This window comes from Schistocerca gregaria, chromosome 1 (genome assembly GCF_023897955.1).
Source record: "Schistocerca gregaria isolate iqSchGreg1 chromosome 1, iqSchGreg1.2, whole genome shotgun sequence".
NCBI lineage: Eukaryota > Metazoa > Arthropoda > Insecta > Orthoptera > Acrididae > Schistocerca > Schistocerca gregaria.
The window spans coordinates 681764615-681777564 of record NC_064920.1 but is presented as its reverse complement, the minus strand read 5'-3'; the positions used below and the strand labels follow the sequence as shown (position 1 = coordinate 681777564).

The following is a 12950-nucleotide window of genomic DNA, read 5'->3' as shown; positions in this document are numbered from 1 at the left end:
TCTGCTGATATGCTTCTGTCCTGCGTACGGTCGTTTGAAGAGCGGCCACGGAGTGCCAAGTGTATTGCAGTTGGCGGTATTACGTTTGAACACTTGCTCTAACTGGAAAAGCAGAGTAGCGTTGGCCTCGACCCACAGCCACGGTGGCGGGTCGAGTAGCTCCCCTGTTCGACACGTCGGAGGAATGAAACGTTGCGAATGGAGTTTCCAGTTATAAGTCACGAAATAATCGCCTGTCCTGTTATCGCAGCAGGGAGATGGGATCCCTCGTGTCATTAGATATTCAAAGGCTATTGAGTAGCATGTCTTAAATTACGACTGTGTATCCTTTCTATGCCTCTGATTACAGCGCCATCTGTGGCGAAGCGAAGAAAATGCGTCAGACAAAACGTACATATATTTTCCGTAGAATCGTAATCTGCAATAAGTTGAAGATTTCAAAGTCGCCCTACCCACCCACCCACGTACGGGGTGTGGTGGAGGCCGAGTGCGGTATCATTAGGTGTCCTCCTCTGACTCTGAAATTATACTTGTTTTGATCCGATATGTAGTTTTCGAGATATTTCAATATCTTCAGTTAAAACAAACACCCTGTATAAACACAAAGACATGTAGGCAAGCTGTTGCTGAGGTCTTCGAACGGAAACTTTTTGATCGTCCGTTATGCATATGGATGGCGTTAGTCCTAACTACTTTATGCAGTTGCACCGAATTGCACTCATTTTTATGTTCAAGAATGCAGTACAAGTCATAATGATTCGACGTTTGTTGCATATTGTCGTCATGATGTTGCAATTTTAATGGCTAGAAGTATATGTACAAGGCTATTCAAAGGTATCTATTGGGTTTCAGAAGACGGCTGCACAAAAACTAGAAAACAAACAGAAAAATTACACACATAATTGGATGCGGCATCTTTCAAAGTTCCGATTCGTAATACTTGCCATGGCGTAGTTTTGATAGGGGACAGACGTGTTCGAACATATAGACAAATGATCCACCTGATACTGTCACATCGAATTAGTTTCCGCCACCAGATAGGCAACCCAATGAACAGGCTTCCCAAATGGGGTGCTGTCGCGACTTCTTGGGCAGTTAATGTCAGCAACTTCAATTAATTGCACGCTCTTATTGAGATTTGCCGTGTCACTCAGGCGCAATACCTTCTTCAGTTGCACGCACGTATCGAGATTTGCCGTGTCACAAGCGGTGACCACATTAAGCACCTGTATTGTGAGTTTACAACTTTAGGAGATACTGTATACACTGATATGTGTCTTTCTGTTCGTATTGTAGTTTTCGCGCAGTCGTCTTCTAGAACCCGAAGGTATTTATGAACCGTACTTTCTGTATAGGGTGGTCAGAAAAAGTCTGAAGAGCTTTGCACAGTTACAGGCGCGAAGTCACGGATCGCGCGACTCTTCCCACCGAAAGGTCGAGTCCTCCTTCGGGCATGGGTGTGTGTGCGTTACTCTTAGCATAAGTTAGTTTAAGCAGTGTGTAAGTCTAGGGACCGATGACTTCAGCAGTTTGGCCTATTAGGAATTCACACACATATCATTTCAGCTTGCAGGTAGGTTGTGTTGAGGTGTTGAGAAATAATTGCTAACAGAAAATTCGACACGCTGTGCCGTTTCCAAGCTAATTATCTCTGAAGTTACCTAATCAGGCCGCTGTGCGCGCAGATTGAAGCGGCCCGGCGGATACAATTGCTGTCAGTCGCTCTCGTAGTGCAGATGATAGCGCACGGGGCCGGTAAGCCCTTGGCTCGGGTCGATCCCTGCTACGGCCCCGTGTCCAATCTTTGTATGCTCTCGTGTTCGGTTTTAGGAAACCAAATGGAGAACACGTTTGGTGACACTGTCACAGGCGGGACGCTTGAAATTGCGGGCGCAGCGGCCTGAGTGGCTAACTTCAGTGCTAAGTGACTCAAAAACGGCGCCACGTACCTAATTTTTTTCTTAACTATTATTTCTCAGCACAGCCTACCCTGCAACTCCCTTGCAAGCATTTCAGGCCGTTCCCGACCACCCTGTAAGGATGAAACAGGAACTTACCGGCGCGCCGACTGGTCCAGACACTGAAGAGGGACAACGTATGTCAAGTGGGATGCGGGGGAGGGAAGAGAAAGCACTGCTTGAGACGAGAAAGCCGACCTGGATCTTTGCGACTGTAGAGGTGGGTGGCCACTGGGATGACGCTAGCGGCCTCTGGTCGATCAGCGCTCCGCCAAGTCGCCGAATTCTCGCTGTGCGCTGCACCGCTTCATCCGACCCATGTTATTCTCCGCTAGGAGCGTCTGTCAAAGCTTGCCACGCTTGTAGCAGTTCTCCACTGGCTTCTTACACCACAAGAAAATGATAGCCATTGCTTCAGGTGTGCATAGGCAGCGCTCTACAAAAGTTCTTCTTTTCGAAGCCAAAGGCTCCGTGTAAGTTTCGCAACGAAGATGACGTGCTACAGACGCGAAATTTAACCGACAGGAAGAAGATGCTGTGATATGCAAATGATTAGCTTTTCAGAGCATTCACACAAGGTTGGCGCCGGTCGCGACACCTACAACGTTCTGACCCGAGGAAAGTTTCCAACCGATTTCTCATACACTAACAGCAGTTGACCGGTGTTGCCTGGTGAAACGTTGTTGTGATGCCTCGTCTAAGGAGGAGAAATGCGTACCATCACGTTTCCGTCTTTGATAAAGGTCGGATTGTAGCCTGTCGCGATTGCGGTTTATCGTATCGCAACATTGCTGCTCGCGTTGGTCGAGATCCAATGACTGTTAGCAGGATATGAAATCAGTGGGTTCAGGAGGGTAATACGCAACGCCGCGCTGGATCCCAACGGCATCGTATCACTAGCAGTCGAGATGACAGGCATCTTATCCGCATGGCTGTAACGGATCGTGCATCCAGGTCTCGATCCCTGAGCCAACAGATGGGGACGTTTGCAAGACAACAACCATTTGCACGAACAATTCGACGACGTTTGCAGCAGCATGGACTATCAGCTCGAAAACCATAGCTGCGGTTACCCTTGATGCTGCATCACAGACAGGAGCGCCTGCGATCGTGTACTCAACGACGAACCTGGGTGCACGAATGGCAAAACATCATTTTTTCGGATGAATCTAGGTTCTCTTTACAGCGCCCTGATGGTCGCATCCGTGTTTGGCGACACCGCGGTGAACGCACATTGGAAGCGTGTATTCGTCATCGCCATACTGGTATATCAGTCGGCGTGATGGTATGGGGTGCCATTGGTTACACGTCTCGGTCACCTCTTGTTTGCATTGATGGCACTTTGAACAGTGGACGTGACATTTGAGATGTGTTACGACCCGTGGCTCTACCCTTCATTCGATCCCTGCGAAACCCTATATTTCAGCAGGATAATGCACGACCGCATGTTGCAGGTCCTGTACGGGCCTTTCTGGATACAGAAAATGTTCGACTGCTGCCCTGGACAGCACGTTCTCCTGATCTCTCATCAATTGAAAACGTCTGGTCAATGGCGGCCGAGCAACTAGCTCGTCACAATACGCCAGTCACTACTCTTGATGAGCCTTGGTATCGTGTTGAAGCTACATGGACAGCTGTACCTGTGCACGCCATCCAAGCTCTGTTTGACTCAATGCCCAAGCGTATCAAGGCCGTTATTACGGCCAGAGGTGATTGTTCTGGGTACTGATTTCTCAGGATCTATGCACCCAAATTGCGTGAAAATGTAATCACATGTCATTTCTAGTATAATATATTTGTCTAATGAATACCCGTTTATCATCTGCATTTCTTCTTGGTGTAGCAATTTTAATGGCCCGTAGTGTATTAACATTTGAGTGCAGTTTTCTGAAGGGTCTTCGTTCTAGAGTAAGATACTGATTGCTGTTTAAGAAAGAAGAACCAACAACTGTTTCGAAGTGATGCGATAACCAAATATTGTCTATAATACGAACGGGAGGAGGTTATCTTGGACAGAATATGTTGCTTGATGTTTGAACACTTTAGAACTAACTTCTTCACGGTGGGATGGTTAGAGGGAATATTTCTGATGTTCTACTTGTAGTTTCTGGGGTTGGACAAAGTAAACTACCAATGGCATCTGGAAATTCAAAGATAAACAAATGGAACCAACTCAACAGCGGGTATATTGGGGGCAGAATGTGAGGTTGGTACACTACCTTCAAGAACGATTACGCCGAGAAGACGATGATATTAGGGAACTAATTATAACAGTACAATGATTAAAGGTGTTAAAGAGACCGTATGTCGTCGAAGCAAAACACTCGCAGGTTTCTTGTCCTGTGACCATTACCTGAGATCATTCTGATCCTTCCATAATGTACCTTTATTCTTGAATATTCGAAATCAATACTGGCTGTCTAACAGATGCATCGTCACCTGTTTTGTAGCAGCTTCTTACTATGCCGCGACTTACGTTTAATATTCTCTTCCAGTTGGTATCCTCCGTTCCCTGTTGTACGGAGCTCTTAGCTGATAAGTTCGTGTACCATGAAACATTTTTAAGTTGGAAGTAATGGATATATCGGAACAAGACAAACAAGTTGAGTGAGTTCTTGTTGTCGAACATCGTGTCAGTCTTGGTCGTCTCACATTTTTCTCGTGGCAAGGAGTTGCTGTTGAGTGTATGCAATTGCGTTCCGCCGACCTGTAAGTGACAAGAAAATCTGAGACTTCATGAACAATGTGACCTTCTCAAGCACATACCCAACTTCCTCAAAAAGTGGATTAATTTCCTCATCACGCTGCATCTGCCTCGGTATATCGTTAGACTTAAACGCTTACAGTAACTCCAGCCGATAAGGGTTAAAGATTTTTTCTGAATACGTCGTGTACTGTCGTACCAATGCGAGAGATCTGTTTCCATTGTGCTAAGTCAAAAGCTACACTTTTTGCTGCAGTGTGTGCGCACTCACACATACGCACACACACATAGCTGTTGAACACATTTTTTTTAATTGTGTGTCTACTATGTTACTTGTCTGATTCCTGTGTATTTTATTAATATTGCCAACCCCTTTGCTTTATATTTTAACTTTCCACAATTTTTCGCCGTTTTACAATTTAAGTCACCGTTTTATCGCCTTTTTTCTTGTTTCTTTTCTTCTTACGTTTTTAAAAAGTCTCTGTAGGCCGTAGAGCAGCGTACTAAGCTGCTGCCAGCCCGCCCGATTCGGGGGGGAATTTAAATTCAATAAAGGAAAAAAAAACCTAGTCCAGTCAGTCTGATACTCGCTCTGGATTGCGTCTCTATCTCAGCGGTACCGCGTTCTGATCGTTGCTCGTTGTTGACATTTGCCTGGCTCTGGATCCGAGTGGATTTACTGTTGGTGTTTGGTGTTGAGGTTTCTGCAAGCCTCCGTTGTTTATCTCTTCCTTGTTGTGTCGGTCGTTGTCGGCCACCGAGCGAGGTGGCGCAGTGGTTAGCACACTGGACTCGCATTCGGGAGGACGACGGTTCAATCCCGTCTCCGGCCATCCTGATTTAGGTTTTCCGTGATTTCCCTAAATCGTTTCAGGCAAATGCCGGGATGGTTCCTTTGAGAAGGGCACGGCCGATTTCCTTCCCAATCCTTCCCTAACCCGAGCTTGTGCTCCGTCTCTAATGACATCGTTGTCGACGGGACGTTAAACACTAAACACCACCACCACCGTTGTCGGCCGTTGTCTGTTATCGGTTGTCGTTGGTCTGTCGTCCGACTCGTCCTTGTGTTTACCCGGTAGTGCGTGCTCCACCGCCGGCGGCTTCCCCGCGATTGGTTTTGGTTACAACATCGGTCATAATTCCGCTAATTTTATTGAACAGTTCTGAAAATATTCCGATTATTGCGTAAGCCCGCTTGTGAAAACCCTCGCGCACGTACGCATGAACATGCACACACACACACACACACACACACACACACACACACACACACACACACACACACACACACACACAGCTGTGGAACATAGTTCAGAGCGACTCGATTCGTCGTCTCAAGCTACTGTTTTTTCACTTAAAGCTGTAGAAGCTTTGCTAGGAGCGCTAGCGATGACAAAGCCGCTGTCTAGGCAGGTATCTCTTATCCAGAACCATGAGCTCGGGGTGTGCCTTGCTTTCGCTGCTGAGCCGGGTTCTTTCTGATATCCACCAGTCCTTAGCTCCCTCAGAATGCTACATAATTACTCTTGGACATCAGACAATAGCGCTGCGCGTGCACTTTTTTCTACTTGTCAATGCAATTCCTTCGCCCTGAAAGATGAAAGAAAGAAAGAAAGAGAGAGAGAGAGGTACTGATGTATAAGTATGGTCCAAAATTGAAAATACCTTTCAGCTCAGTCTTAACAATATAAACATGTTTTAGTAGTAGTAGTAGTAGCAGCTTTATTCATATGTAGATCTCTTTTTACAAGGATATAGGACATGTCAAAGTATTTACAAGTTTAGATCAATTTAAAATAAGCTAGTACGTATATACATCTTTTTACAGGCTTCTAGTTAGTAACAATCATTAGATTTACTCCTAGTACACAATACTTTTTTTTTACAAATAACTTACTAAATAATGTAGTGCCCCACTGTTCACTCATATCTCACTATCAGTTACTGCACACACTATACAAACGTTTTTTCATAACACTCCACACACACACACACACACACACACACACACACACTGGTGATCTCTGGGTCATTTTCTGTACCGCAACTTCCCATTTGCTATCTTGAAAAACTGGGTCAGCATCCTTCCATAATGAGTTACTGAGTGAGATGTTGAGCTCAGAAAGAGGAAGAATTGTCAGTATTTCCGTAGAGAAAGATATGGGGATTGACGTTCGGCTCCTGTTGCAGGTATAAAGTGACGGTCGCGCCGGCTGCCCCGAAAGATGTGGAGGCGTCGGAACCGCTTTCGCCGGACGGTCGGCTCCCACCTTGGGACCCTCTCACCGACCGTAAGATTGCTGGCGCCACAAGGTGAGTACAGTTGAAACCTGGTACCAAAGGAGGTTTACGTCATTGGTAGACTAACTGGCAGATACAAGTGAATACCAGGTGTCTTGATTCAAGCTACGCGAGGACACTCTGAAAGCCACAATATTTCAATGTAAGTGACAGGGGCAATGACGACGGTTAAAGCAAGTCTCGTAGATGGGTGGGTCATTAAAGACCCAGCACTACTTCAGATGGGATAGAACTCGTCAAGGGAGCAATCCAGGTGATTTACCAAGTCAGAAGGCGCCTTTGCTAAGACGCAGAACTCCTGGTCAGGAGGAACAGGTTGAAATCTTACTCAAGGCCGTTTCTACCACTAGGGAACATTATGCAGCCGCCTAGGGCGGCAAAATTTTAGGGGCGCCAAAGATTAATTTCAAATCAAACAGAAAAAAAATTGAGCAAATGAGGAGAAAAAATGAAAAAGAGGAAAATTAAAACACCGAGTTGTTTTCAGAAGCATAAGGAACATTACTTAAACCTTTCAACACTAAAGCATTTTCCATAATGTGAAAAAAGGTAATTGTTGTTAAGTTTTATTTTAAAAACCTCATTTTTAAATAGGTACTGATGTGTAAGTATCGTCCGAAACTGAAAATATCTTTCACAATAATCTTAACAATACCAATGTTTTCCAAAGGGCTTTATGACCACCACAAAAAATTTAAAAATACAAATATCGTTAATTGTTGTTGTTTATGCACAACATACTCTTTAAATATGTATTAATGTGTAAGGAGGATTCTGAACTTCAAAATATGAATGTGGCATTTGTTGCAAGTCACACTACGAGGACTTAAATTTTTGGGTTACGTTTTACTGAAAAATTCAAAACAATTACGGAATCTGGCATAAGAAATTGTTAAAAATAAGAAATAGTTTTTTCCAAAAATTTTAACTATAAAGTACATGACAAGTTTACAATATTTTTAAACATGCGGGCGTGAAGTACCCATTCTCTTCCCCCTTGGGTATTGCTTTGGCATGTCTCCCATTATAGTATAATTTCTAAATTCAAGGAAAAATTCGTTCGCACCAGAAAATAGTTCCGCACCTATATTAGTCCATTTTCTTACTGTTAAACAAACTAAATAATTGATGTCGTATTTGGTTGTACTGGTATATTCAGCTGAGTTCCAGTTTAAAATGTTAAGCACATTCTTCCTATTTCAGTTATTTTGGGAAATTTCAAAAACTGGGGACAAAAAATAAGAAATTGAGGACATTTATTTCCTCAATACGTTTTAAGGGAATTGAGGACAAAATATGAAAAATGAGGACTGTTCCCAGAAAATGAGGACGTCTGATCACCTTAGTTTAATGATTAAAAATATAATAAAAGATTCGCATTTTTCTGCCAGTTTTTTAGCGGTGGTGGAGGGGGCGCGGGTGATATTGGGGATACTGATGGTACTGAAAATGAGAGGACGTCATTTTTCAATTCCCGTTAAAACACCTAGAAACTGCCCTGATCCTACTCCGGGCTTTCAGATTTAGGCTTACGTGCTTTCCCTAAGTCGATGGTTCCTTTGTAAAAGACGTGGGCGTTTTCTGACCCTTTTATTGTTTTACTTGAGGTTGTGTTTTATCTGTAGTGGCCTCGTTATCGACCAGATGAAAACGAAGTAAATTTTTCCATGGATTCAAAATTTTCGTTTGAAACATCGATATTTTTCACCATACCTGTAATCAAATATTTCTCTCCATTAATTGAAGTCTTTGATGTCGACCATAAAAGTGAGGAAACAGTCTATTGAGAATCACAGAGACACTACTCTCTTTTCCACTCATATCTAGGAACGGCGGGGTGTTGTGAAAATTCTCTTCTGTCATTCCTGTTGCTGCTTTACGGTGACGGTTTATGAAACACCCTGCATGGCCTCCAAAATCATACGGAAAAGTGAAGTACGCTTATTCAAAGATAAACAATGCGGCCTCTGTACTCTTCCATTTTTGGACAATTACGTACGTTTAGCAGTACAACAATATTCTCCGCCGCAAAGCATTTTTATTAAAATATGACAGGTTAGCAGTGCCTCATGCACACCCATCAGATATGCAAGGGACGTTCAATAAGTAATGAAACACATTTTTTTCTCGGCCAACGTCGGTTGAAAAAACCTTGATTTTGTTGCGGGACTTCGTGGAATATACCCACTTCAGCCCCTTTAGTTGCATGAAGTTCCTATGTAACCTTCAGAATGGCGTCTGTAACAAAGGTGCGTTCCAAGTAGAGAGCTGTTATTGAGTTTCTTTTGGTGCAAAATCAGAGCATCTCAGATACTAATAAGCGCTTGTGGATTGCCTACGAGGATCCGCCAGTGAACAAAAGCATGGTGAGTCATTGGGCAAAGCATCTGTCACCACCACAACCAGGTTGCGCAACACTGATCTTCTGCATGCTGGTCAGCTGCCTACAATTGTGACTCCTGGAATGTTAGTGCGTCTGGACAGTCTCATTTGAGCTGATAAGCAGATCACAAACAAACATTTCACTGCACTACTGGACATGTCTGTTGGTAATGCTGACAAACTTATCCACCAGATGGAGTACTCAAAGTTTTGTGTCTGCTTGGTTCCTCAGCTCCTAAAATAAGACCATAAAGAGCAACAAAGGACCACCAGTGTCCCAATGAAGGGTGAACTCCATGGGAAGCAGTATGGGGATGATGGGAAGGTTAACGATAGAGCAAGATGTTGGCTCTGACATCGATCAGTAGAGTGTTACCATGTGGAAATACTGGCCATCCCAGTAAGGTGACATGAGGTCATTGCACTGCATGGGATTATGTTGAGAAACAGGTTTTTGTAGCCAAAAGAGTGGGGAATAACATGTTGTATTGGGATTCTGAATAAAACCAATCTGCAACAGGAAAAAAGTGTGTTGCACTACTTATTGAACGACCCTCGTAAAATGCTTCACCACAAATAATGCAGTGTGAACTACAATATCGTAAGTGATAGTGCCTTGAGGAGGCCATCAAAATGGATGCTCATCAAGGCTTCTAGAACGCTGCACAACCAGCTACCTGTGTTCTGACACTGTGGCAGCAGCCACGTTATGACCACTGATGCATCTATTCTAAAGCCATCAAGCCATCTAAAAGGATTACTTGTCTGCTAGTGAAATGAAGAGGGATATTCTGCTGTTTAGGGTAGGCGTACAGCTCTAAATTGGTTAGAACACTGACCAATTGCAGAAAACCTTGTGGCATCTGAAAGAACTATTGAGGAGAGCAAACAGATATCATAGTTTGATATTTCTTGAAAATCCTTGAAGTTCCCACTAAATCCACTTTGATACGGCAAATAATCAAAAAGATTGCTGGGAGAGGGGGAGGTGGACACATATTGGTGCAATGTGCAATGGAACTATTCAGCTGAGGTCTGCAGATATTGCACAGTCAGGGGTGAAATACTGCAGATACATGAATGCCATGATCAGTTAGGCTCCAGCCCTTAGGTAGCAAAGAGTCATAGAAGAGTGGTGTAGTTAGGACTTTTGTTTTAACAACAAGAAATTTTCAAATTGCTTCTCTTGGCAGCAGAATTCAGCACTGTCTGCTGGTCATTATATGGTTGGATGGTCCATTACACCATGTTGGGGCACATTATGAGCCAGAGTGGAAAGGATTATTGTTTAAACACTTTTGTGCACTCTGTAATTAGCCTACCCTTTACTTTATATGTCTTAAAGGAGTACCATAGGGAGCCATAGTATATTCCTAGATTCTGCTTGCAAGAATGTTCCTTAAAACATTGGGTAGTTGGTTTATGTCTTCAAGTTTCTACCACTTCAGGGTTTTCCATGGTTTATTTAAAGAATCAAACTCCCATACACAAGACAGCTTAGAGCTTAAGGTTTTTTGGAACTTGCTAAGTGCTCTCATTATCAAATACTGGGTGAGTATAGTCTAGGTAATTTGCACTCAATTTTTAGAAAAGCTAGTTTTTCATGCAAGTCAATGTTCATGACATATCTCCTGAACTTTGTGTTGTACAGTGGTATAATATTGCTGGTACGTTCTGTGGATCTATGCAGATACTGTTTGCACAATGTCTTGTGAATAGAGTTAGTGATAAAAATGAAACAAATTAAAATGTCATACCTGATGCTGAAGTTTTACAGCATACACAGTGAAAATAAAGTATGTGACTAACTTTTTTCTTTCAATATTTTGTGGGGGATGTCAGCGAGAAAAATTTTCAAAAAGCTTTGAAATTATGCATCAAGTTTATTCGAAGTTCCTAAGTGCTCCCAATCTAAAATACTGGACAGTTTGTGCTCTGTTAGTTACATTGCCTCAAGACATATCCATAGTTTCTAATTTTAATACTTGATTTATTGTGTTAAGCCTGTAATGTCAGATCATGTCTTAGTGAATAGATTATGACACCAATTGTAATTTTTAAATTTGGTCAATAATTACATGACATACTTAAAATCAATTTGAAGTTGTTAGATAGCCAACCCGTAACTGTGACCTGGTGACTTAGCCATTTAGTAACATACTAGGTATCTATGGCCAGAGGACTTATGTGCCATAGCAACTTTTCCTCATGATTAGTCAGTCTATTCCTATCAAAATCTCTACATTAGTTTCTGACATTATCCTTTCCACACTCACAGACAAATCTTTGTGGGGGACTTAATTTATTGATATATCTAGATGTATAGGTATAGATGGAATGCACAAATGTTTTGCAAGCAGTTTTCTTTGTTGTCTAGCTGCATTTTCGCAGTATCCTACCAAAGAAAAAAATCTGCCACCTACTTTACCCACAACTGAGCACATGATATTGTTTCATTTCATATCCTTGCAGATACTGCACTAAGGATCAGGTTTGGATTGTGGATGTTTTTTTCTGTAATTGTGACCCAACTAATAACTCTATATACAGCTAAAAATAAGGATAATAACAGGAGCTTTTGGGACCAGTTCTATTTTCTATGCTCTGTGATAAGAGTGATTTGCCACAGCTTGCCATCAGACAATTTCCTCGTGGCAAGCCATACATCCTGCACTCTCTCCAATCATTAGTTTGCCATATTATTGCTAACCCTAGATTGGAGTTAATTTCTGTCAATTGTCTGACAGTAACAAGGCCTGCATTGATCTTTTCATCCCATGACTTATTGGCATTGGATCTCATTCTGAGTAAGAGTGGAGCTGTTCACAACTGACTGTTGAAGAGGCTGGAGTTTGTGTTATATTTACTGTCGCACAAGTGGAAACATTTCCACATTACATTTTTAGGTCCATGTTTGTTCAGATGTTAAACAAACACCACAACAATGTCATAGCACATACTGAGAAATTTACATAAATTGGTATCATAGGGTGCTCAGCTGCATTCTCCATAATGAATCTCAAGATGCATTCACTTTCACATCATTATCTGTAAATTCCATCATGAAGTACGATATCCTTCAGAGATTAAGAATGAGTCAAGGTATAATTAACAGGCATAAGCACACATACCTGGAAACTTCTGTAAAGTACAGGGTTTTTCAGAAAGATCACCAATTTAAAAAAAAAATCATAACTATTATGTTATTTGAGGTATGTGCATGAACAACATGCTGTTGGAAGGAAGTTTCACATGGTTCCTGCTAGGTAGCAGCAGAGTGTGCCCACTTCAGTTCTAGTAAAAATGGTGTCAGGACAACAGAAAGTGTTTTGTGTTCTATATTTTGCAGAATGTGGGTCAGTAATAACTGTTCAGCACAACTTTCATACTAGGAATGGTGTGGATCCACCTACAGCACAGAGCATTAGACAATGTGATGAAAAATTCTGAGAAACTGTTTGTGTAAAGGCAAACTACAGGGTCATACTCAAGTGTCTGATAGAGACATTCACTGCATCCTCCATAGTTTCATAAGGAGCCCGCAGAAATCCATTTGACATGCAGCTCGACAGTTCAGCATGCCGCCTATGTCCTTATGGCATGTG

The 12950-nt window shown here is 42.5% G+C and overlaps 1 protein-coding gene across 7 annotated transcripts in view; it reads left to right on the top strand.

Moving 5' to 3' along the window:
• Nucleotides 1-12950, top strand: part of LOC126363354 (proton-coupled amino acid transporter-like protein pathetic) — a 303134-nt gene that overhangs the window by 244433 nt on the left and 45751 nt on the right. For all 7 annotated transcript variants that reach the window (XR_007566243.1, XR_007566246.1, XR_007566245.1 and 4 more), the window contains exon 4: nucleotides 6853-6975. Coding sequence is in view for 3 of the 7 variants with exons in the window: in XM_050007956.1 (XP_049863913.1) it covers nucleotides 6853-6975 (123 nt within the window). In the remaining 4 variants the exon portion in view is untranslated. The remainder of the gene's footprint in view (nucleotides 1-6852; nucleotides 6976-12950) is intronic.